Genomic DNA, 27,854 nt, shown 5'->3' on the forward strand with positions numbered 1-27,854 from the left:
GGTGCTAGAAGGAAGAAGAGCGGCAGCACAGGTACCTTGATCATTCCACCGACTCCAAGGAAGGCTGAACAGGGACCAAGGTGTTCTGCAGGACATGAACAGGCATCACAGAACATCCCGTTACTCTTACTTTTTGCAGGACAGATATGAGAGTAGCCTTGTCAATCAACGGCAGGAATAAACAAGAAGCCCCAATCCAGGCAGTGCTGACTGTTGATACCAGCTGTTTACTGAGGTGCTCTGCAAAAGCTAGCTGCCTTAAACTTGGAGATCTTGGGGCCTATGGGTATTTGCTGTGCCTATTGCTGGTGGTTAGGTGCCACTGGCCCCCCGAAGATGACTTCAAGTGCAGCCCTTTCCTGAGATGAAGGTGATGGCTCTGTTCCTAGCCAGCTTATTTTTCAGGCAACCCAGGGTTTGTCCCCACTGTCATTTCAGCTGATTCTGCTTGCTGTATTATGGTGCTTAACATCTACTTCAAATTCTTTAGCATGAAATAAAAACATATATATAAAATTTATGAATAATGAGTAAAGAATACAAACAAAATGTATAGATTGGAAACAGAGAAAAAAAGGGGAAGAATCTATCAGTCCAGTGGTAATCAAGACCAATACCAAACAGATCACTAACTGCAATAATTTTAAACAGATTGGACTAATCTATTTAAATACATAGATAATCAGATTGGATATTAAAATATACTCTTAAAAAAAAAAGATACACTCTATATGCTCCTTATGCCCCCATATACATACCTAAGGTGAAACGACACTGAAAGGGATAGAAATATACAACAGGAACACATAACCAAAACAAACTGGTGGTTGGAAATATATCAGCAAAATAAAATATAATGAAAAATTACGAGTATGGATAAAAAAAAGCTCCCAACAAAAGAGAAAACTCATGAAGGAGATAGGACAACCATGAACTGTAAACAGCTAATAACAAAGTCTTTTAGCATACACAAGACAAAATCTCACAAAGTTAGAAGCAGAATTCAACAAATCTATAACCATAGTGGAGGATTTCAGTATACTTCTATGAAAAATTAGCAGATAAGGCCAATTTTTAAAAAGTAGGTATAGAGAGTATTTGAACAATAAAGTTAACAATCTTGAGATAACAAACAATTAAGAGATAACTATTTATTTTAATTATATATTAAATTAAAAAATAAACCATATACTAGATCACAAAATATCAATATAAATTTCAAGAAATCATTATCATATAAATCTCTTTATGACAACTGTGATTGAAGTAGCAATGGATCTAGAGTGATATGTTCATATACTTTAAAATGTACTGTTAAATATCTCATAAAGAGGAAATCACAGTGGAAATCCAAGCATTTGGAAATAAATGACAAATGAAGGTACTCTGTATCAAAAATTAAAGGATGCAACTAAAGTAGCTGTATTTCGATGGAGGCAAATATACTTTAAGTATATTTATTTAAAGCAAGAAAGTAAAAAAAAAAGTAACCATGTAAGAAACTTAAAAAGAAAAAAACTTATTGTTTCTCTACTCTTACTTTACCTAAAACTAAAGTAGAATAGAAGAAATAAAAGCAGGAGTTAATAAAATAGAAAGAATGGATAATTTGACAAAATCAGAAGTTGTTTCTTTGAAAACACTTTTTTAAAAAAGATTGTTTGTTTGTTTGTTTGTTTAGAGAGCACACAAGCAAGGGGAGGAGCAGAACAACAGGAAGAAAGCGGACTCCCCCTGTGTATCCAACTGATGTGGCGCTTGATCTCATGACCCTGAGATCATGCCCTCAGCCAAAACCAAGAGTCAGACCCTCAACTAACTGAGCCACCCAGGTGCCCTGAAAACACTTTTAAAAACAACTAGTAATATAGACAAATCTCCATTAAGACAAGGTAAAAAAGGTAAAAAAAAACCCAGAAAATTTACAAAAAATTTACAAATTAACAATTTAGGGATGGGGGAGAATGTAACTACACAAATAGAGATTATTTTAAAATTCTAAGACTATACAAATGAATTTGGAGCTTCAAAACAATATAGATACATTTCTAGAATTTTTTGTTTTTATTGGCAACATACCAAAATTTACATAGACAAAACAAAAAATCTGAATAAGCTATCTCCTCCTATGCCCCATTCTACACACACACACACACACACACACACACCTACCACAGACTGAATAGAGGAGTTTACAAAAATCACAATCTCAATACCAAAAACAAATCACTTCAGAGAAAAGGGGAAATTACAATAAAATTTTTCCTACTTATTCTGTGAAGCTTACATAAGGTGTGTGAAGATTATGCCAAACCAAACCTGAAACACATTACTATCTCAGTTACATAGATGATAAAGCCCTAGCAAGTTAAATTCAGCAATATATAAAACACAGTCCATCATGGCCAAGGAGGCTTTATCATGGAAATGCAAAGAAGGCTAGACAGCAGGGGGTGTCTGGGTGGCTCAGTGCTTAAGGGTCTGACTCTTGGTTTTGGCTCAGGCCATGATCTTGGGGTCTTGGGATCCAGTGGACCCCTGCTTGGGCTCCCCACTCAGTGGGGCATCTTAAAGATTCCCTTCCTCTGCCCCTTCCCCCACTCACACACCCACCCTCTCTCTCTCTCTTTCTTAAATAAATAAATAAATCTTTTCAAAAAAAAGTTGGACAGCAGAAAATGTGTTAATGGAATACATTACTTTCAGAGACTAAAGGGGGAAAATATCATCTAAATAAACATAGAAATAACATTCAACAAACATTCATTATTTTAAATGACACTACAATACCAAAAAATAAAATAAAAATAGATCCTAACTCATATCACTTAAAAAATTGATCAGTGAATTAAAGGCTTAAATATGAAAGAGAAACTTAAAAATTCTCAGAAAAAATAATAGTGGGAAGTATCATCATGACTCAGGATAGGAAATTATTTCTTTCAACACTACACAGCACAACAATAAAACTAATAGAACCTATCTATAATAAAATAAATAAATTAATTAATTAATAAGGGCAAACAAGACAAGCCATAGACTGGGAAACATACTTCCAATGCCTGTAACTAAAGGAAAAAAAAAAAAAAAAAAAAGCCCAGTATTCAGAGTAAGAGTAAGAAAACACAATAGAAGAAAATGGATGCAAAGAAGTCTTTGATGACCCCAGGGAAGAGTGCTGGTTTTTTATTAAGATCATTCATCTTATTTCCCTTCTAGTTAGAAGCACCAGTTTTGTTCAGGCCTACAACTGCCCCACCCTTCATGCACTGCTTGGGATTCAAAGTAAGCTAACCCCAAGCCGGTTCCAACTCTTTCAGTGTCTTGTTGGCCATCTAAGAGAGATGAAAACCTGAAAATAAAAGTTAGACACACTCCTCGAGATCAGATGATTTAAAACTAAAGAAAAGCTTTAAATGTGTGGAAAAAAAGTAGAGAAACATGTTTCTTCTGTATAAATTCTTACACTGGGAATAAAGATCATTGATGATTTCCAAATGTGTTAACACCGATTTATGTACCTAGCAGTATTCTATGAGAACTCCCATTTTAATCCTATCATCTTTCTCATTTTACAGATGAAGAAACTGTCCCTGAGAAGTTAAGTAACTTCTTCTCCAAGGCCACTGAGACCACAAACGGGGGGGTGGTTCCCCCAATTTCTAACCAGAACACATTTGCCTGTATTGTTGAACTTGTACACAATATATTTGGAACCCAGGTAGAAACAGCCAAGTGATCTGTGGTTTGGAGTTTTCTGCTTCACCAATGCCTTCACACAGCTTTCCATAAATGTCAGAATACCTATCTTAACTGCTTTACCAGAAACTAATTTCTTCATGCTTGATGTTAACCATGCAGCCAAATGTCAGAACTCCTGCCGGACAAAGAAATGCTAAAAGGACAGGTTGTTCTATTCAACACAATCAGAATAAGATTAGTGCCTCAGCCAAACAGGGGGAAGAATATGCACAGAATCGTTGGTAGAAATTTCATCTGTTCTTACATTAGGTGAACGTCAGTTATCCTTGAGATGCATTAACTTTTCCAGACCCAAGGGAGTCTGTCTCCTAAATTATTGCCTCTGTGGCCTGAGATAAAACAACAACTTCTAGGGAGATGGTTAGGTGGTTGTTTTCTCCTTGTCTACCTATTCAGTGAGGTTGATGATACTAAATGTGATTTATTAAAAGGCAAATGAATAAAAATACATGCTTGTGTCTTAAATAACGTATCACGTCAGGGTGCCTTTAGAGGCGTGTTAAATGGTCCTGTTTTTTAAAAAGTCCTTCCCAGGGCGCCTGGGTGGCTCAGTTGGTTAAGCGACTGCCTTCGGCTCAGGTCATGGTCCTGGAGTCCCGGGATCGAGTCCCACATCGGGCTCTCTGCTCAGCAGGGAGTCTGCTTCTCCCTCTGACCCTCTTCCCTCTCGTGCTCTCTATCTCTCATTCTCTCTCTCTCAAATAAATAAATAAAATCTTTAAAAAAAAAATAAAAAAAAAATAAAAAGTCCTTCCCATATGTATCACCACTCCTTTTCCCTTCAACAGAAGGTCTGTTGCTCTTCCTTCTCTTCCCCCCGCCACACCTCCTTCCTCCTTTTAAAATTTTTTTATTTTTACAACTTCACAATTTCATACAAAATGTTAATTTTTCACAACTCCAGTGTGTTTATTGATTTGTCAAGTATATTGTGATCTTTTCACTCCACTCGCCACATCTTTAAATAAATTCCCGGAGATTATGCTTCCAAGGGCCTCTCCCACCTCTGCACCCACGTTGAGAGAGCTGACCACGTCTCCTGGTGCTCAAGCAGCTTGCCCCCCACAGGCCAGAGCTGGTCTCTCTTTATAAGTGCATTTCACACCATTCTCCCATTGGAAATCGCACATCATAAAGGGAATTCATCTACTCTGCAGATACCCTGGACCCCACTCTCAAAGATTCTGATTCAGCAGACTGGTGTAACTCAGCAACTGGCATTTTTGCAAACTCCTCAGGTGTTTGAGGCCAGTGGCCTTCCGATTACTCTTTGAGAAGTGCACTCAGAATTCTACTTTGCCCCAGAAGGTCTGCCTCTGTCCAAGCTCAACTTGATGGTATCAACTTGCTCGCTGAATTCTCCATGCCTACCAGATGCTCATCCTTTCTTTACAACCCACGTTAAGCCACCTTTCTCCACTCAGGCACCGAGCTTGTCTTGCGCTCGCTTCCATTACTGCTTGTTCCTACCTGGCCTTCACTCTGGCGATAGGTCTACAGGAATGCCTGCCCAATCCTCCTTGTGCTGGAAACTGCTCTTCCCCCAGGGGGACTCTGTAGCCAATATCTTGTGACTGCCGACTACTCCCTCCATTGCCTCAGTGCCCTGGTTCAGCCTAAGTGGCCAATCAGACTTTTTTCCTGGAGCCTAGAAACAGAATTCCTGCCTCTCTGCAAATGGGAAAACTGAATTGTGAGCAGCCATGTTTCCCTTGTGTTGAAGAAGCTGGTCTACAGAAAACCTTGATGAAATCTAGGAAAGAATGTAGGGCAGAGGCAATTACTTGAATCTCTGATTTCAGTTTTTCCTGAAGTCTCAGCTGCATCTCTTACCTCTGGAGATGCGGATGTCTGACGTGCTTATAGATTAAACTCAACTTCTTCAGAAAACAAAAACACAAAAATAACCCCCCCAAAACAAAACAAAAACTTCATGACTTTTTGACTGAACTATTTTAATTTTACTTTGTGTTTTGACTGAGCCACTTTAAATTGTACTTTTATCACTTGAAATTGAGAGTTCTTAAATTGTTAATAGCATAAAAAATTTAACTCTGTGTTCTTCCCAATGTTATTGTAAGTTCCCTAAATGCTGTTTCCACTGCTTTGCCTTCAGTTTCCTTCTCAACCCAAAGCAAAACAGTTTCTACTCCACTGAAACAGGTTAAGGTTATCAATGACTTCAAGGTTTGAACTCCTATTTCTTTGATTTCCAAGAATCTCTACTTGTATCTGTGTCTACAAGCTGATTTGAAGTTTTGGTATTGGTTGGTAGAATACTCATCTGCTTCACCACAGAAGTGAAATCTGAGAATTATTCTACCCCTTATCCAAGATCTATGGATTGTATTTCCTAAATGTTTCTGCCACTTACTAGCTTTATCACTGAGTAATTTGACCTTTACTTAATCTCTATGTCCCTCATTTCCTTATCAATAAAATGGGGATATAAAATGGTACCTACATCAGGGGTATCTGGGTGGCTCAGTCAGTTAAGCGTCCGACTCTTGATTTCAGCTCAGGTCAAGATCTCAGGGTTGTGAGACTGAGCCCTACTTCGGGCCCCACAATCAGTGGGGAGTCTACTTGAGATTTTCTCTCCCCCTGCCCTACAAGTGCTCACTCTCTCTAAAATAAATAAACAAATCTTAAAGAATGGTGCCTATATCATAGGACTGTTATGAGGATTACACAGAATAATATATTTGAAGCACTTAGAATGGGGACTGGCACACAGTAAGCATGGTTGTGGATGTTTTGTAATTATTACTGAAGCAATCACTGAGTTTATATGCATAAAGGGATCGTGATCTGATTCAGATCTTTGCCAACTCTGCCCTGAATCACACACTACAACAAACTCCTAAGTATCTTCTTATCCCTATGCTGGTCTTTGCAAAGTTGAACTTCTAACTCCTCTACTTAGAACTCTTCAGTGGTCTTATGTAACATATGAAAGTCAAGCTCCTAGATGTAACATAGATGGTTCTTCAGGATTTGGCCCCTCCTCTCTCAGCAAGACCAAAGTATTTGTAATTCCTCAGGAAAACTATCTTATGTCTCATATATATCTCTTTCTTTATTTTTGCTAACCTCTGGTTAAAATGCATTTCTCATGATTGGGCCTGGTTGCCTCCCATTCATCCTTAAAGACTCTGCATGTCCATAACACTTCTATCCCTGAAGAATTATTTTCAAATTCCTGTTACTTTTCTAGAGATTTTCCCCTGTACATAGGAAAATCATTGCACCTGCCATACTGTATCACTGTATCATAATTTCTATTTATGTCTGTACACCCCAGTGGATGAGGAGAAAATCATAAATGAGAGCTCTATGGCAGGCAGGAGGCCCATGTTTTATTCAGTTTTTTTTTTTTTCCTTTTTAAGGGAGAGAGTGCGGGTAGGGGCAGAGGGAGAGGGAGAGAGAGAATCTTAAGCAGGTTCCACTGAGCCTGAGACGGGGCTTGATCTCATGACCCCTGAGCTCATGACCTGAGCCCATGACCTGAGCCGAAATCATGAGTTGGACACTTACCCAACTGAGCCACACAGGCACCACATGTTTTATTCAGCTTTAGTCCCCAGCACAAACCAAGGTACTTGGCACAATCTTTCTTAAACAAAGAAAGACATTATGAATGATTTTGCAGAATCAACCCAAGATTATGGATGAAAGATGTCAGAAAACAGCCAAAAATGGGAAAACATTAGGAAAGCTTTACAAAGCCTTCATTTTCCATAATGGTCTCTAGGTATAATATCAGTTGAGAATCATGCAAGGTCCTAAAATGACGCAAACTTTTTCTTCAAATTAAGCTAGAAGAATTTTTTACTGAAATTGATGCCTAGATTTATGGCTTTAAAATATTTAATTTTACATGTTATTTTTGACCCACCAATTTGAAAATTAGTAAGAACTTTAAGACCAAGAATCAGTTTGGCAATTGCTTTAGGTTACATGATGCGATAAATCAATTTAACTACGTGTGGTAGATGCAAAACAAAACACTCCATTCAGGAGTTTCCACCACGTGGGGTGCAGTCATACAAGGAATGGCTATCATATGGTTTCACAATTTATCTAAGCACTAAAGGTAACTAAAGAAAACAATAGAAGGAGCATTTATTCTATTTGTTATTTTCTGGAAAATACTTTATGGATATTCAGTAAATATATATCTGGCCCCAGAACAATTTTTTTCTGATATTCATATGCTTAACAGAATACACTTGCAAAAAGCCTCTAATTTCTACTTCGGCTATTCATCAAAAGAGATTTAGAAATCCGGAAAAAACTCAGATTCTGACATTAAATGGTTGTTTTGGTAAGTTCTATGATTACTCTCCCAAATATACACAGATAATTAAATTAAATTCCATTATTTTCAAACTGTTAAGAAAGCCCCGAGCGGAGGCTTAACTTGGACAACTCTAATCTTTTCCAAATAAACCCCCTCCCCCATGATTGCCATCACATTTACAGTGAAACAATGTAGGGAGTAACTTGGACAGATGGAGTTTGAACTATATTAAAAACAGAGAAATAACCTAATACTCTGAGGTCTATGTCTGCTCTGTTTTCCTTTGTGATATTGATACAAGATACAGATAAATTTCATCTGAATGAAGTCCATTTGTTTACCACTTGACAGTGAATGCAGAACACACAAAAGTATACTACACACACCTTTAAAAACACTTTATTCTTTTTTTTTAAGATTTTATTTATATATTTGACACAGAGAGACACAGCGAGAGAGGGAACACAAGCAGGGGGAGTGGGAGAGGGAGAAGCAGGCTTCCCACGGAGCAGGGAGCCCGATGCGGGGCTCGATCCCAGGACCCTGGGATTGTGACCTGAGCCAAAGGCAGACGCTTAACAACTCAGCCACCCAGGCGTCCCTAAAAACACTTTATTCTTTACTTAAATACCCCCTTTAAAATTCTTTCTCTGTAAAAATATTAATATATAAAAAAACTGGTATTTTGTTCACTTTTTCTTTCTTTCCACCTGGTTACCTACTTTCATTCATTCATTCAATCAGTTATGCAACACCTACCATAGGGCTAAGTGTCAAGCTGCAAAGATAAAAAGCACATTTTCTGCCCTTAGTGCACTTCTACTCCAAAGGAAGGAGGGAAACTTACAAATAAAAATGGTAAGTGTTCATGACACTGTTCATGACGGAAGTGTGGACCAATCTCACTGAGGAGGAAGAGGGCAGGAAGAACTGAGGAAGGAATCGTTGGCTCAAGAGCAGAACATCATGGGTAGGGACCAGCGCATGACATGACAGGTGCCAATGCTGTGCTCGTTCCATGGCTTCTGTCTGGCCTCCGATATTTTGGTCCTATATTAAATACTGCTTCCTCCAATAATATTTTCATCATGATCTCACCAAATGCCAAATTATACATTACTTTAAAAAAAATATTGCTGAAGCGGTAGCTAGCTTTTGCCAGAGAGAAGGGTTTGGGGAAAGGATTTAAAGCGAGGGTGGTGGTCCAGGCTGGTCTCAGCAAATGGGAAAGTACCTGTGACACAGACAAGTGGGCAAAGCAAATCAAGATAGAGCGTCAGGAAGAGCAAACCAGGGACACACCGAAGAGCAGGGGCTTTCAGAAAACCCCAGGAGAGGGATGACATGGTGAACCATTTGAATTTGCCCTGTTTCTTCATAATCTCTCCTTTCCTATTTTAAGTTTTCAATTAAAACCTGATTAGGAGGAAGAGAACTAGTTCACATCAACAAAGGAAATCCAGAGAAAACACTGCCTTAAGAACTGGACTTTGTTTGTTTGTTTGTTTGGTTGGTTTTCAAATGAAAAGAACTTGCAAGGATCTCTACAAGCAAAAGACACTCAACATGCATTTAATATTCAACTTTGGAATCAATATTTTTTTCTAGCTGTGCGCTAAGTGCCTTCCTTAAAGCTGAACCTGATTAAAATCAAATCTTTAAAAAAGATTGCTCTTAGAATTATTTCTATAGTGTAACCTATCCTACTACCCTTCCAACACATATATTTAACAAACATATATAGTACTTGCCATACATAGTGAGAATTTTTACAAATAATCCCTCATGGGGCGCCTGGGTGGCTCAGATGGTTAAGTGTCTGCCTTCGGCTCAGGTCATGATCCCAGGGTCCTGGGATCAAGTCCCGCATCGGGCTCCCTGCTCCTTGGGAGCCTGCTTCTCCCTCTGCCTCTCTCTCTCTCTCTCTCTCTCTCTCTCTCTCTCTGTCTTTCATGAAAAGATAAATAAAATCTTAAAAAAAAACCCAAATAATCCCTCATGTACTTCTCATTAAAACCCTATGAGGTAATTACTGTCATCATAACCATTTTATAGGTGAACAAAGTGAGACCAAAAGAAGGGAAATACTTGACACAAATCAACCAGTGAGTCAGTGGAAGAACTAGATTTGAACCAGATGGTCAAGCTTAATACAAGTTATTAATAATACAAGTTACAATTAATAATACAAGTTACTAACCACTGCAGCCTGCAGCCTCTCAGAGTCTACCACTCCCACCTACCACTCTAGCACCTTATGAAGTAATACTGCTTTGAATTCAAAGGATGAATCTCCAGGCTGAATTTCATGGGAAGTTATTCATGATTATTGCTTCCTCTATTCCCTCTATGTCTTCTAGAGACTTCCAGGCAGAAGTGTTTTGTTACCCATTCCTGGGATGGTGCCCAGCTTCCAAGAAAAGTACCTTTCTCTTCTAGAACTCACAAACAGTATTATAGGGATAGATTATAATAATAATGTCCAATGCACGATTTCATGTGGTCAAGCTCCAATCACAAAAGTTCCTTGTGGTTTCCCATCCATAGTCATGTTTTTCAACTCAAACATATGCCTTCCTCATTTCCAGACCCTGAATGGGTTCTCCATACATGACCCTAGTGAAACTGTCATCATAATTGAATTTCTTAATACTGGATTCATAACCATGACATTAGTTAAGAAGCTAAAAATAAAAGCTGTGGCTAGCTCTCGTTTTTGTGTGCATGCATATTAATTTAAATCATTTCCCTTTAATTATATTTAACACACATTAGAAATTTGGTAATTATAAGAGACCTTTAATTATCAACATTCATTATTATCACTATTATTAACATACATTAAGCACCCACAGTCTGCTAAATGCTATACTCAAGATAAAAAGCATTAACCTTGCAATTCCATTTTGAGCAAGATAGAAGACAATCTTCTTCTTCCAGACAGAGAAAAAAATTATATTTGCCTAACTTGACAAAGAGCCAGTGGATGAGTCAGGGATAAAGCCTCGCTGTCTTAACAACTAGACAATTGGATAAACAATAGAATGTCTATAAAACTCTGCCACTTTAAGCACATCTGAATCTGTTCTTCCATGAATATTTTTAATGCCTGCATCAGATTTTTTGTGATGGCAAAACTTTCTGCTTCATAAGAATATCTAAATTGTATAAACAGCCAAGTCATTTGAGACCTACTTTATAATATACACTTTGGCATCAAATAGAATGAGACCATTTTTGGTGGAAAAATAAAGTGTGGTTATAAAATAATGAATTTTTTTTTTTCTTTTTAGGAAGAGGCTCATAAACTGGCTTTGAAAGAAGTTTCAGATAAAGATTGCCCAAAGCATTTGAGGAATGACAGCATCAATGGGACAGAGGTATAAATTCTAGGGTGATACTTGCAAAGCTAACATTTGAGTGACAGAATGAAAAGAGGCTATATTGCATTAAGACATATTTGAAGTAAAATGCTAGCACTGCTACTTAGTAATATGATCTAGAGTAAATGAGTTAATTTGTTTGAGCCTTAGTTTCTTCACCTATACAACAGAGTGAATAAAGCTGAACTTGCATATTGTAATGGGATAAAATATTTGAGCATATATAATAAAGTGTCTACATCTGACATGAACTTGGAACTGAGCAAAAAAAGTCCCTGACTCCATGACATCCTGGGTACTATTATGTGGCCATCTGTTGGCAGACCTAGCATGCAGATTAATGCTATTAAAACTGCAATTAAATTGCTTCATGGTTTAAGTAGGCTATTGTGAGATCAGAAAATATATTGTATTCTTTATATAAACCTTTTATAAGTAACCTCTGTTCTTTAGGCACAATGCTATGTTCTGGGTATGTACAGGAAAAGTGATCCACTCACTAGGGGCTCAGAGTCTAGTAAGGAGATACAAAATGTGGAATATTATAACATAAGATAGAATTATAATAAAGATATGCTAGTGTGCACTGGATAGGAAGTAGTTAATTCTGTCTGTAGCAGAAAGGGTTTAGGGAAGGACTAGTAAAGAAAGACACCATTACACTAGGGTTTGAAAGAAAACTGGACATGTACTAGGGGAAAGAGGGATGAATGACAGTTGTCATTTGCCTGACAGAAGAAACAGCTGGGCAAAGACACACAGACAGAAGCACTGTTTGTGCATGTGAGAAACGGTACACAGTTTGCATGGTGTACACAGTGTGATTAGAGATGAGCTGAACATACAGGTAGCAGTTAGGTTGTAAAAAGTTGTGCCAAGTACCCAAAAGTAAATCCTTGCTAATGTGAATAAATACTTTTGGACACCAAGGGTACCAAGGCTAGTCAATGTGGGAAAAACAGTATTTTCAACAAATGTTACTGAAAAAACTGGATATCCACATGCAAAAAAAAAAAAAAAAATGAAGATGGACCTTTACCTAGCACCATACACACAAAAATTAACTCAAAGTGAGTCATAGACCTAAACATGAGAGCTAAAACTATACAACTCTTAGAAGAAAACATAGGGCAAAGCCTTCACAACACTGGAGTTGGTGATGATATCTTGAATATGACACAAAGACACAAGCAACAAGAGCAACAGAGTAGACAAACCAACTTCACAAAAACGAAAAACTTTTGTGCACCAAAGGAAACTGTTAACAGAGTGAGAAGGCAACCTACAGAACAGGAGAAAACATTTGCAAATCATCTATATGATAAGGATTCATATCCACAATTATAGAGAATGCCTGTAACTCAACAACAATAAACAACCCAACTTAAAAAGGGGCAAAGAAATTGAATCAATATTTCTTCAAGGAAGATAACAGGTATCTCACTTTTTTGAAAGTTCATGTTACACCGTTTTCCTCTTACAGAAGATCTATATTAGTACCTGTTTTCACCAACCAAAAGAAACCCAAAGAGGATTTTTGCTTTGATGAAAAAAAAAAGCAAAAACAGCGTTAAGTATTTTTTTGTAGCCAGCGTGCACCCCAAGAAGCTAGAGTGGCACCACCAAGCCCCTTCCCTGGGAACTACACTCAGCATCAGGCTGCCATAGCTTTCAACTGTGTGACTATCTGTGTTTTATCATGATTTTTATTGTGTAACCATTAGCAAGATGTGTCCTAAGGTACTAGAAAAGCCTAGGAGACATTATTTTTTGGGTGCAGGGATGCTCAAAACTTTCCCCCTATAAATTAATGGTAATTGCTTTTGCACTCCATGCCATTTCGGCTTACAAAAGGTTTTCACTGGGACACTCTACTTTTGATAGTGGGGGACACCTGTATATGAATGGCTAATAGGCACCTGAAAGGATTCTCAACATCCCTAGTCATTAGGGAAATCCAAATCAAGACTCTAACATGCTAATTCATACCCACAAGGATGGATACTATGTAGACAATAGAAATTAAACAAGTGTTAGATTGTGGAGAGACTGAGGGCCTTGTGCCTTTGTCGGTGAGGATATAAAATCATACAGCTACTGTAGAAAACAGTATGGTGGTTCCTCAAAAAAATTCAAAATAACCATATGATCCAGCAATTCTGCTTCTGGGTGAATATCCAAAATAATTGAAAGCAGGGTCTGAAAGATATTTGTACACCCACATCCACAGAAGCATTATTCACAACAGCTCAAAGATGAAGGCAACAAGAGGGTCTATCAACAAATGAATGGATAAGCAAAATGCAGTCTATACATACAATAGAATATTATTCAGTTTTTAAAAAGGAAGAAAATTATGGCACATGCTACACCATGGATGAACTATGAGGGCATGATGCTAAGTGAAATAAGCCAGCCACCCAAGGACAATTATCGCATGATTCCACTTACATGAAATAACTGGAATAGTCAAATGTATAGAAACAGAACGTAGAACAGTGGTTACCAGGGGCTGGGGGAGAAGAAGTGGGGAGTCACTATTTGCAGAGTACACAATTTCAGTATAGGACGATGAGAATGTGCTGGAGACGGATCGTGGCTCACAGCAGCACCTTAACGTGAGCGTACATAATGTCACTGAACGGTATACCAACAAATGATTAAAATGTAAATTTTATGTTATGTATATTTTACCACACTAAAAAAGAAAATAACTTTATTCTTCTTTCTCTGTTGATTAATAGGTACAGAGTTTTGTTTTTTAAGATGAAAAGAGTTCTGGAGATGGATGGCAGATGGTTGCACAATATTGGGAAATGTACCTAGTGCTACTTACACTTAAACATGGTTAAGACAGTAGATATCATATTATGTGTATCTTACCACACTAAAAAAAAAAGTCCTACCAAGACCAAGAAATTTAAATATATCCTGGAGGAATGGGAAATGGTCAGTTGTTTCAATGTAGGAGAGTGACCTGTCAAATTTTGTAAATAGGTTCATATACTTACAGGTATATAATCATTTTATTCACGAAACAATAAGGAACCATTTCATACTAGTAAAAATCCCACTGAACAAATGAAAGAACTTTTAACTAAGCAATGTCTACATATAATGAGACTTTTCAAATGACATTTTCAAAAAAGATTTTATTTATTTGAGAGAGTGAGGGAGAGAGAAAGAGAGAATGAGCAGGGGGAGATGGAGAAGCAGACTCCCTGCTAAGCAGGGAGTGAGACATGGGGCTCGATCCTGGCCCCCTGATTGTGACCTGAGCCGAAGGCAGAAGCTTAACCGACTGAACCACCCAGGAGCTCCTCAAATGACATTTTGACTCAATAAATGTGTGAACTTTTGATAGGTGTTCTAGATATGTGCAACCACACTATAGCAATATCAAATGCTCTGGATGCTTACTGATGTTCAGGTCTTCACAGAACATAGCTGACGGCCAAATACATTTTTTTTTTTTTAAATTAAGAAGGCATGGGTGGTCGACACAGCAGTGAAATTAAAGGCACAGGAAAAGGAGACAACACATTTTCTTTAGAAGCAAATCCATCAATTCTGACTTCTGATGCTTAAGAATCTGCCTTCTCCTTTTAAAGGGGAATAATCCTTTGTGATTTTTGCAACAAATGCCACTTACCCATTCTTTGCTTAGAAAGGAGGGAGATTTGTAGGGAAAAGAGGGCTGGGAAGTCAGTTGGAAAACATCAGGGCAATGTCAGTCTGAAAATCATCAGCCAGTTGCAAGTTAAAAAAGATTTGCTAAAAGTAGCAATGTTTTTACTGGTTCAAGTCTGTCAGAAGGCTTTGGATTTTCTAGTGCCTCACACCAGTAACTTCAAAACTAATTCATTCCAGATGTCCCTATGATCATCTAATCAGACATCAAAAGCTGTATGGTGACAAGCTCACATGCTGCTTATGAGGACGTTGTATGTTTCCACAAGCGTAAAACACATACAGTAGCTACTTTTAAAATGTGATTCATCTAAATCAGAATTCTATTTACAAGTACAGAGGTATTAGGAAAGGGGCCACCCTCTTGAGAAGGAGAGAAATCTTTTAAATGTCTGTACAGTGTCATTCTATGACTAAAGTTTGAAAGGAAAAACCAAAATGAAACTTGTACTTCAGAAGAATTTATGTTGTGAGAAAAAAGAAATCCCCCATCAGAAGAGATTTCTAAGAATCACACCATGCTCAAGGAAAAAAAAATCTTTTCCTCTCAATAACAATCATTTTGCATCTTTCCAAGATAAACCCCATGAACTCCCTTTCCTTCCATGCCATCATTTTTCAGTAAATGTCCACAACATGGAAGGTCCATCAGAACAGGGAGACATAGATATGGTCCATACCCTTCAGCTTTCACTTGAAAGCAACATGATCTACTTGTACTTGAATCTTCAGATTTAAGTTCTGCTCTCTTCTACAGAATTTAAGTGTGCTTATGTATGGGTGTATGCCTTTTTATTGCTGCCTTTGTGTATTTGGCCTTTTAAATACACACACACACACACACACACACACACACACACACACACACACACACACACACACCCCTTAATATTATTACCCTGAGCAATAAAGTAAACTTCGGTGTTTTGGATAGAAATACAACCTCATTCCATGAACAACTACAAATATTGAGGTATTAAGAGGAAATTTAAAGTTGAATTCATACCCAGCAAGTTAATTCACATCTGGAACCATGCAGTTGCCAGTCTGGATGTTTCAGTCCCTAAGAACAACAGAAGTTCATATAGGATTTCTATTTATTATTTCCTTTTAGTCACATGAAATTTGAGGAAATCATGCACAATTTAAATAATTTACTCAGGATCACTGAGTTATTGCTGCAATCAGAGCACAGGAGCTTAACCTTTAGAATAAAGCTACTTTAAACATCACCTTTACCAAATTTTAAACAACACTGTCAAATTACATTTGCCCACACAACTAACAAGAGATGTTCATTAGTGTTTTCACTAAGAAACACCTTGTAAATGTTCCCATACTCTTGAATTAATTCACATACCAGGATTTTTTTTCTTCTTTTCTTCCAAATCTCTTGAAACCAGAAGAACCTCTTAAAGAAGATGGAATAGAAGGAACATTTCTAAGGGGGAAATCTGCAGATGTAGTAGGCATACGAGAGGGATGTTGTCCAGACATTTCCAGTCTAATCAAGGATTTTCTAAATTCTTTGAACACAGTTAGAAAATTACAAAGCTGTAACTGCCAACCAAGATCATGGACTTTTGGATTCTAGAACTCACAGTTTTGTTGACAAAGATGTAGAGCTCAGATAATCAACTCCCTTGCATATGTATTAATTTCTATTCTCCGTTCATATATCAAGGGCATAAGCAAAGTTAGGCTTTATCAAGTTCATCTCTAGAATTATCAAAGTTTGTTGTCTTCTTATAATTTCTGTTCTTTCTCACAGCCAATTTCTCTGTGAAATCACTGCTAGAACTGTAAAAGAGATGAAGTAGTTCTCACAATTGAAACTGCTGACCTGAGCCATCAACCCACATTTTAATTCCAAGCGGAGAATTTGCATTTAAACATCTCTCTCCCCTTGTCAACACAGGTAACACATTGTCCTAAAGCAGAAAATGCTAAACTAAAGCTATTTAGGGAGCAAAATAGTATGTTGGACAGGTAATTTCATGATTTTCACATTCTAATTCATACATTCATTCATATCTATAATACACATCCACACAAGCATGCACATCTCTACAAGATGTGTTCAAAGTTGTCGAATTCATTCTGTCCATCTCAGAAGTAACACTTTTAATTATCTGGTCATATATTTATGTGTCAGGTGTTGGGGGCTTGGATACAAAAATGAATCTATTGACTCATGCCTCTGAGGAGCTCCATCTTGTGCCAGACGTGTAAATAAGTAGTTATATTCGGGTGGGATAAGAGCTAACAGAGATTCTGCACATGGGAATTCCCTCGAGGGAGGGGCATGGGAGGCTGAGAAGAGTGCAGACTAAAAGCAAAGGGCACAAATTCTGATCCTTAAAATGTAGTATTTGATCATTTGATACTTGCTTACAGATTGCTAGGGTTGTTTAATTACTTCAGATTTGGTCATCATAACCAGGCTGTAAGTTTCCTGAGGACAAGGACCATAACTTAAGTTTTCCAGATGGTACAGAGCAAAGGTCTTGGGCATCTGGAAAACTTAACAATTTATGTTGACATGGAAGCAAAACTCATTCAATTTTCTTTTTTTTTTTTAAGACCTTCCTTCCTTCCTTCTTCCTTCCTTCCTTCCTTCCTTTGAGAGAGAGAGAGAGAGAGTGCCCAAGAAAGAGGAGGGGCAGAGAGAGAGAATATCCAGCAGACTCTGTGCTGAACATGGAGCCCGAAGCAGGGCTGAACTCAACCCTGAGGATCATGACCTGAGCTGAAATCAAGAGTTGAACGCTTAACTGACTGAGCCACCCAGGTGTCTCTTTCCAATCTTCATTACAAGCACATCAATTTAAACAGCAAAAGATGACATGTCATGGTTATTTTTTAAATTTTTGAGACTAACCTCTGAATAGTGGTCCTTCTTTTAAACTTTCAGTTCTGGACTAGACCCAAGAAGAATGATCGGGGAGCATACATCTAAACAGGAGTCACATTTCCCAGATTCCTTTATTAGTCATGGTACAGACATTCAGACAATCCAAATTTGTTTCACCAGCTTCTGTAAGATTTGGTGAAAAATTTTGTTGCAGAAAAAAATTAGGCTTCTGGATTTTCCCTACCTGGAACTCAAGTCTTATAAACATAACTGCTTCAGAAATTAAGCTGCCTCAACTTGCAAAACTAAGTAAACATCTGGCCCCGTGAAATACTGGATGGCAGTGTTATCTCTTGAAAACAAAGTCATATGAAAACCATTATTGCAATGTGTCTCCAAGCTTTGGTTTTATCAGCACACAGCGTGAACAGCTGGAGTTAGAAACACCAGGACTATTATTAAATCACTGTGTCAGGAAGGGAGAAAAAAAAAAGAAAACCTTTTGTAGGCTTCAGTATCTCTAAATAATGCAATTATATATTACATGCTTTTTCTTCCTCCCTTTTGCTCACTGGTATCCATCTCTCCTCATTGGAAGACAATGAATAGAGCCTTCCTTCCAATCTACATTCCTGTCTACAATTAATTTATTGTACAGCTACTTAATTGTCTATCTAAGGGAAAGAAAAATATGATTTGGTTATTCAAAATTTTTGTTAAGTTTCTATGTTGGGTTTTGACAGTTAGCGACCCACAACCAAAAGTCCTCTCACATCTCTCAGTGACAATTTGATGATTTTCATCCTAAAAACCAAGCCACTTAAATTTCTCTCTAATATTTCAATGATTTCTTTCATGGACGTGAAAATATTTAGGCCAAGATCAACACTGATGATGATTTCAATATATGTGACACACAAAGGAAAATTTCTCAAATCAATGTTCCATCATCTTATCTGCAGAACACAAAGAGAACGCTCCTATTCATTGGAAATGCTTCCTTCCACTTGAAGCTACCTGCCACTATCTTTGCTGATAAAATAGGAAAAACTACCAAGAACCATCTCATCTCCCTTAACATGCAAGACCACTGGAAACACTTCTCCCCAGGATGTCTTCCCTTTACCTCCAATCCTACGCTTGCTGAGAATCAGGTTGCTACTCACTAAAGAGTTATTCCTGACCTCTCAAAGCAGCAATTCAAAAACTTCTATTCATCCTTACATCTTGAAAACGTTTATATGCTTTGTGTTGGATAGGCAAGGTGATAATAAGATGAAATAGCCTTAATTATTTAATATTTGGGGGGTGGTGTCAATTCCCACTGCATTCTTAATCTCTATCATTCATCAGATTCTGAGGATTGATGGCTTTCCCGCGTTGTTTCATCCTAAACCTGCAAACAAGTAGTTCTTGATCATTTTTTTCTTTTTAAAATTTGGTAAGATTGAGAGTCTCAAAAAAAAAGTAATAGAGTCTCCTTCACAAAAAAATGCATGCACGTGCAACGGTCCACAGCATCAAACTTCAGAGTTAACAGACCCTCTGACACTCATTCATGGACTCCCAATTTAATAACCTAAAGTATTGCCATGTTATTTTTTAAAAAGAAACAGTATACGTTGTGGATATGAACTTTTAAAAGACAGAGCAATATTTTCTTAATTTATTTTGGTGATGCAAGACAAGTAACAGTTTTAGAACAAACAAAGTCATTTACTATCCAAGAACAACCGCAGCATTATAATTTTCAGGAATTCACTTTTTAATTTACTCGCCCTGCAGGATCATTTTGCTTTAGGGGTTAAATGTGAAACTATAAACAGTCATTAAAACACAAAACAACCATAGTAGTTAACCGGATATTAAGAAAAAAATCACATCTGTTTTAGAGTTCTCTTCCACCCACAAATTCGGGAACATCAATTTCAAGAACCTGGTTTTATGGCATGCCCTTAAGCCAAGAACACCAGGTTACAATCAATGCTAGGAGGTAAGACATCCCATCAGCAGACTCCCACTATTACATCTTGCCCCCAGGATTCTCTTTCTTTAATTCAAAAGCAGTCAGTAGAATTGGATTTTCTATTGCCTTGAAAGATAAATAGTCATTACGATTTGCACATTAATAATTATGCTATTCTGATTAACTGATGGGTTTATGAAAAGAGTAAGAAAGAAAATAAATTTCCATGCTGTTTAGCTGGTGGTACCCTAAGTAACAAAGAGTGAGATTTGGTGGCTTTTCAATACACAGAATCCGAGACTTGTAGAGAATTTGATTTTTCTAATTTGAACTCTTTTTAAAACTTCAACTTGTCTGAGGGTGTACATCTTAAATAACCAATTTGTAATAATTTAAGCAGCCAGAAAACAAGTGCAACTTCTCCAACTTTTCACAAACATGCATCTCTGGGCATCAGAGAAAGTTCTTCTGCTATAATAAGCCTAATGAAGTGCAAGTAAAAATAACAGTCATCAACTGTGGCTTTAAAGGCAATATTTCAACATAATCAAATGTGTCAAATATTCATCCTTCCAGCTTTTTAAGCTGTGGGTTATAAGTAAGTTTCATTTCTTAGGAATGATTGAACATAACCCACTTGGGGCTCTGCCATCTGTGAATTACTTACATGTGAACACTCTGTTTAAGAGATGGAAATTTTGATTGTTTTTCTTCCTTTGGATATTGAAATGCAATGCAACTGAACAGAGTTTTTAAGCAATTATTGTTCATGTTAGTTGCACCATGGCTGAATTATCACACACTCCCCATATTTATCATCACTTATTAATTCACGGGCATCAAATATGGTGCAGCTGAAGTTGTGGAGGAAGCACCAAGTGGAACTACGGAATCTGAGAGATGGGAAAGAATCTGCAGTCTCCAGTTGTGTACTCCCTGGGCTCAGGGGCTGTCCACACAAACCCCTCTCTGCAGCGTGCTCCGGTGTGAGAGTTGTGGTTGTGTTCCCATGGTTTCCTTGAAAGGCCGTTCCTCTTATCGCTGAGCAAACAATGAAAGTGACTATGGGGCTATATGTAGGGTGCCACATAATTTATCATCTGTGCATGGACACCTCTGAGAGTTAGTGGGGACACTATTAATAATTATGCCAGAACAACAGGCACGAATGAGGACTGCCCCAGGCAAACCTAATCATACTGTTACCCCAGAGATGATATGCAACTCAGAGAACTTCTCCCAAGGGTCTCAAACCATTTCATTAATGCTATATCCAATTTTACTTCTGTCTAGAGCTGTTCTGTCCAATGGAAATAGAATGTGAGCCCTAGATCTAATTTTAAAGTTTCTAGCAGCCATGCTTTAAAAAGAAACAGGTGAAAATAATTTTGATAATATATTTTACTCAACCTAATATACCATAGTCTTATTTCAATGTGTAGTCAACATAAAAGTTATTAATGAGGTCTTTCATATTACTCTTTTTTATATCTCAATCTTTAAAATCCATTATGTATGTTACACTCGAATTACATTTCTAGTGCTCAATAACCACGTGTGGCCATGGCTATAATATCGGACAATGCAGTCTAAATACTCCATGAGTTAGGATACGCAGGAATAAATGAACAGAATCATAATACACACACACACACACACACACACACACACACACACACACACACACACACACGTATTTTTCTTCTGGGTAAAAACAGACTCAACTAAATGTCTTCCTTTTCTAACTTTGCCTGCTTTTCATAGCATAGCAGTTAAACTATCTGTTTCTTGCCTGAGGTGAACCAGACTTTGGAGCACATACAACTTTACCTGGTAGTTGTTTTGGGGAACAGAGAGAATGGCCAAATTAGAAAAGGTGGGTAAACTGCTGAGAAATTCTAGAACTTTTCCCAGACTAACATGTGCCTGCACTCCTAAGTCTAACACATATGCAGTGAGCACCCTCCATGTACTTAGCACTAGAAATAGAAAGATAAATAATAAGCACATTGTTTGCACCTTGGACTGTTAAGGCTTAAAGTTTGCTTGGACATTATTTTACAACTGAAAAAAGAGAAGGCTAGGATGTGCCAGTGTTCTGTGGCAAGCCAAAGACCAGAGTCTATTCTTTGGGGTCTGCATTTCATCAGCCACAGAGAACACTGAGGAAAGGAAGAAATGTATTTTCCTTTTTACTGTTGATACAGACAGACTCAGCCACTGCTTGGTACCTTGCATACGGTTAGGATCTGGGGAGCCAGCCTTTCTTCTTGAATCAGGATTTGCATCTTTGCTAGTAATAATATACTCCCTCACCAAATACCTCAACTTAGAATTCAAGGGTATTCTAGTTTGGTAAGAATATGTAATCTATAAGAAATATAATAGTCCTCATTTCCTGTAGGGAAAGCAGTATTGAGTATTTTCAATTAGTCTAAACACAGAACCTAAGTGATAAAAACATTGAACTAAATACTGGTGATTCTCTGCATGTAAATGATGATAACACAATCAGATACACTCTGACTTGGGGTATACTGACATTGTAAAAATAAGCAGTAAACTGTAACTTTTCTCATTTATATAGCTTCTCTTCCTCCAATCCAATATACTTGGGCTTCACACAGTCTCAATCAGTGTGTTAAATACTGTTTCTGTTTAAACTCACCATTAAAGTAGAACACACACACATGATTTTTATTAAAGTAATGTTCCATTAAATATGTTTCCTTAAAAGGATGGTGGGGAAACATTACATCTAAAATACTATGAGGACACCTGGGATGCCTGGGTGGCTCAGTCGGTAGGCGTCTGCCTTCGGCTCAGGTCATGATCCCAGGGTCCTGGGATCGAGCCCTGCATCGGGCTCCCTGCTCTGCGGGAAATCTGCTTCTCCCTCTCCCACTCCCCCTGCTTGTGTTCCCTCTTTTGCTGTGTCTCTCTCTATCAAATAAATAACTAAAATCTTAAAAAAAATAAAATAAAATACTATGAGGACACTTGCTTCCTTGTTTACAGAAAGAAATATGCTAAAATACTGCCACAAACTTATTAGCAAATACTCAATGGTTTGGTATAGTGACTCCTAACTCATATACATTGTCAATGGTTCTTGAGAAGAACCTTTTATACCAAACTGGTGAGAATCCAGTTAGTTCATTCAGCATCCTTATATGACTCTAAAATATTGCTTTTTTTTCTTAAGGCACTATAGACAGTGAGACTTAAAATGGGGAAGAGCCTTGCTTTTAGGAAACTTTTAAATATGGCTACATTATTGAAGATCACCTATTGCAAAAATATATACCCATTAACCAAAATCCAACTCTCAGGCTATTTCCAAGGATGGACCGCAGTCACAACTCTTCCAAGTGACTCAGGATTTATCAGAAAGATCCGACAGTACCATATGAAAGGAGGACATTATCTCTTCAGGATTCATTCTCCATTTAACCCATCAGTTATAAGTGTGTCTTGTTATAAGCACTTTTGGTATTTAATTTTATTTTTGTTTAATTTGGATGTTGAGTTCTAGAAACCCAGTCCTGGCACCACATACACATGATATTGGTATCTTGAAACTCTATGACCATTCACCATGGCAGGACTTCACAAAGCTCTGCATTAACACACTGAAAATATATAAAATGATATCCTTGGGCATTACTAAAACAGGAGGATGGAGGAAATTCAACAGTGTGGTGTGCTGGTTAAGAGCACAGACTTTGGAGCCAAACCACCTCGGTTAAATTCTTGACTGTGTCACTTACTAGTTGTACCTTAGATAAACTACTAAACCTCCCTCTGCCTCAATGGCATTATCAGTAAAATGGAGGCAAAAATTTGTGCCCACCTTGATGTGGAAGTTTAAATGACTTTTTGTAAAGCACTTAAGAGTCCTTGAAACATAATCAGTGCTATGTAAATTGTTAGAATATAAGTTCTAGTGATAGCTCATAGTTGCTATTACTAATACTATATGTCCTATCAAATACTCTCTAATGATCAACTTACTTAAGACTGTGAAGTCCCGGTTAGTCTATGGGTAAGGCACTTTGATCTTTCATTAGAAAGGCAAACTGCAGGATACCTACTAGAATAACAGGTTTCAGACTCTGGCCACTGGGGTGTGAAGCACTTGGCTGGGCATCAGCAGGTGGGCCTGGTGCTGGGTCACTGCTTCTCCTCACCAGCAGTGGAGTGCCTGTAGGACAAAATAAGAGGTGAGAGGTCAACAGAACCCTGGGGAGAAGAGAGTGCATGGTACAGTGCAATTTAATTAAAAAGGTTTACAACATGCTTTTATGTAAAAACATTCTATTTCTAAGGATGCTTGTAAATTAATCCATTTAATGATCTTTTGTCATCTATTTACAGACTGACACATAGAAACAAAATCTTTCAACTCTCATCCTTTCCCACTTGCATTTCAAAACAAGTCATTGTACTTAACCAAAAACGATTAGGGAATGCAGAAGTTGACAGTGTGCAACTGCAACTGATCTAGAGAATGTATCTGAGTATTAAAAAGAATGATTATCCAGCAGACAAGTGAAGAGATTCACACAGTCAGTGCAATTTGCTATTCAGTAGAGTTAGAAGTATAGTTATTGCTGCCATTTGGTGCTTCCTAAATCTTTTGAATGATGATATACACTGAAATATATTATTTGCTGGGGTTATAGCATTAATGTCTATTTAAGTACAGAAAGAGATTGACTCCATTATCTTCCTTTTCTCCCAAAGTTGATAAAACTGATAAGGAAAATAAGTTAGTTCTTCTAAAAATATATCTTGATTTCTTTTTAATATAATGAAAGCTTCCACTATTAAATATTTGAGCCAGTTATTAAATTCTGAGAAAAGATCATACTATTAGAAAGTTCAAGTGAAATCCAACCTTAACAGAGCTGGCGGCCTAACTAGTCTGCCTGCAATTAGGCCTAAAATAATTTGTTTCATACAAAATTGGCCACTGTAGAGGAAACTCTCAAAGAAGTCCTTTTGTGGTCTAAAAATTGCTCTCATGTAAAAATTAACTTTTTATTTGCATGCTTTGGGGAAAAAGTGGAAAAGAGTAGAACTGCAATTCTCCATTTATCAATATTCTGCAAAATCTTCCCCAACTCTCTCGAGCTATTGCTGCTTAAAATAACATTTTTTCATATTTCATTTTATATGGTACAGTTACAAAAAGTGAATCCATTTTGAAATTATTTACAAATCTAATTTTTATATGTGCTCCAACATTTTTATTCTATGTACAAAATATAGACACTAATACCTTCCATCTTTGTTCAGACTCTTTTTATCCTTGTTGCTTTTTAAAAAAATAACTTCTTTTATAATAGGAAATTAACATGCTACTGAGGATGAAACACTAACCAAAAGGTATTATAAAGTCCAAGTTTACGGTCCATTATTTCTTTTTTATTAATAAACATTTCACTACATTATTCCCTAATTCCTCCTTTTCCATCTAAAAATTCTTAAGCAAGTGACACAGCAGTGGTTGTATGGCTGGCAACTCTCTTGAATGAGACATTAAAAGGAAATAAGTACAAGAGAAAAATATCATAAAAATCTCAAGACAATAGGGTCCCAGTCCTGTACCACTATCTCCCCTGATTCAGGTGATCTGAATTACCATTAACATAAAGTGGACAAATCAGTCTAAATGTGATATCCTCAGAAGCAACCTATTATCCTAAAAATTAAGAAGAGAATGGGGAAAACTCTGTGAAACCAGTTAGTTTCTAAACATTTAACCCAGACTAGGACATTGCATGCCAACGATCTAAAAACAAACAAAAGCAAGTAGAACCAGCATGGGACACCAAGATCCAAAAATAAGTTGATTCAGAGGCACAGAAATGGAAATTTTAGTGATTGACAACAGTTTTTTCAGCTGAGTCATACACATATATATATAAATATATACAGAATATACATATATGTGTGTGTGTGTGTGTGTGTGTGTGTGTGTGTGTGAGAGAGAGAGAGAGAGAGAGAAAGAGAGAGAGAGAGAGAGAGAGAGAGAGAGAGAGAGAGAGAGAGAGACCTGTTACTTTTCCTGGATAATAAATATATTTTTCTTAACCCTAGATAATTTTCCTGCAACTCTAAGGACATGGTTATGACTCTTCACTTGCCATCAGTGTCTGCTGTTTTAATAACAAAATGCTAAATTATTTAAGACATAATTCGATGACAATATGAATTCGAGTTTGAGCATTCAATCAATAGGCCATAATATTACAGTGTGTCTCCCAGAACAAGATAGTTCAGTTTTGTACCAGTGTATCCATTATTTGGAACATTATCCAAAAAACAAATGAAGGTGGCTAGACCTTAAACATACTCCCAACTCATCTGGAATAAGTTTTGTTCTTCTCTACTTTTTCTGGATTCCATACTTGAATGTCTCCTGTTGAGTCACCTTCTAATTTTCCTTTGGCTGTCTTAATGTGTTAGTAACAAGTATAAATCATTTCACACTGGAATAATGAGCATATTTAAATATGAACTGCTATCTCAGAGAGTTTTAAACAACCCTCCCTTTGGCAATTTAAAATTCATTTGGTATTTGTTTTTTTAAATTGCCAAGCCTCATTTGAAGGTGCTTGCCAGGAACAGACTGAGTTGTAACTTAAAGACAGACAGATGCATCCTACTATAGAACAGAAAACAAGTAATTCTAAGTACTGGAGACGATTTGGGGGAAGTCCTTGTATATATGTAATAGAGTAGAAGGCCCACCTTGCAAGTACTGCTAACCAAAATGAAAGGGGAGATAACCATATCCAGTTGTATAGAATTTTCTGTGGGAGGGAAAAAGTAAATAAAACATAACCTTTGTACTGAAGGACCTTATAACCTAACAGTAAGATTAGGCTTAAGAAATATCATGTGTCCGTACAGGGAGAGGACTGTGGGTTTTGGAGTCAGGAAGACTGAGATTCACCTCTCCTGGCTCTGTGACACTGACTGCTTGGTGACACAGACTCATCATTTAAAACCTGGTGATAAAAATACATCATAATATTGATAGAAGGCTGAAATGAAAGAAGGCATGCATGGGACATGGAACTGTCCAGTCTGCAATTTTCATGCAGGAAATTCCAAACCCCCCAATAAAACAGAGTTAATAGCACTTGCTATTGTTGTGAACAGTGTTATCTGCTCAAAAAGCTGAACACCTAAAAGTCAATTTTCATGAAATAATACGTAAATTAGGGCACCTGGGTGGCTCAGTCGGTTAAGCGTCTGCCTTCAGCTCAGGTCATGATCCCAGAGGCCTGGGATTGAGTCCCGTGATGGAGTCCCATGTTGGGCTCCCTGCTTAGCAGGGAATCTGCTTCTCCCTTTCCCTCTGCCCCTCCCACCCTGCTTGTGCACTCTCTCTCTCTCTCAAATAGGTAAATAAAATTTAAAAAAGAAATAATATGTAAATTAAAATAGTAAAACACAATTCTGTGCTGAACCAGGTACAGACTTACTATAGAAATCAAAGCTTTTAAGAAAAAAAAAAATGGGGGTGCCTGGGTGGCTCAGTTGGTTGGACGACTGCCTTCGGCTCAGGTCATGATCCTGGAGTCCCGGGATTGAGCCCCACATCGGGCTCCCTGCTCAGCGGGGAGTCTGCTTCTCCTTCTGACCCTCCTCCCTCTCATGCTCTCTGTGTCTCATTCTCTCTCTCACAAATAAAGAAAATCTTAAAAAAAAAAAAAATGATGGTGTAGGAAGGGAGTTGAAAATGGAAAAAATAGGAGTGCCTGGGTGGCTCAGTTGTTAAGCGGCTGCCTTTGGCTCGGGTCATGATCGCCAGGGTCCTGGGATCGAGCCCCACATCGGGCTCCCTGCTCCGCGGGAAACCTACTTCTCCCTCTCCCACT

The 27,854-nt window shown here is 37.6% G+C and overlaps 1 protein-coding gene across 2 annotated transcripts in view; it reads right to left on the minus strand.

The window, feature by feature from the left end:
* The window catches only part of PARD3B (par-3 family cell polarity regulator beta), a 1,008,697-nt gene that overhangs the window by 508,483 nt on the left and 472,360 nt on the right, over positions 1–27,854 (minus strand). For both annotated transcript variants that reach the window (XM_028112243.2, XM_088021577.1), the window contains exon 4: positions 24,054–24,163. In XM_028112243.2, the coding sequence (XP_027968044.2) occupies positions 24,054–24,163 (110 nt within the window). The remainder of the gene's footprint in view (positions 1–24,053; positions 24,164–27,854) is intronic.

Source organism: Eumetopias jubatus, unplaced genomic scaffold, assembly GCF_037043125.1.
Source record: "Eumetopias jubatus isolate StellerSeaLion01/CBP00866 unplaced genomic scaffold, mEumJub1_p1.0 scaffold_3, whole genome shotgun sequence".
In the NCBI taxonomy this organism is placed as follows: Eukaryota; Metazoa; Chordata; class Mammalia; order Carnivora; family Otariidae; genus Eumetopias; species Eumetopias jubatus.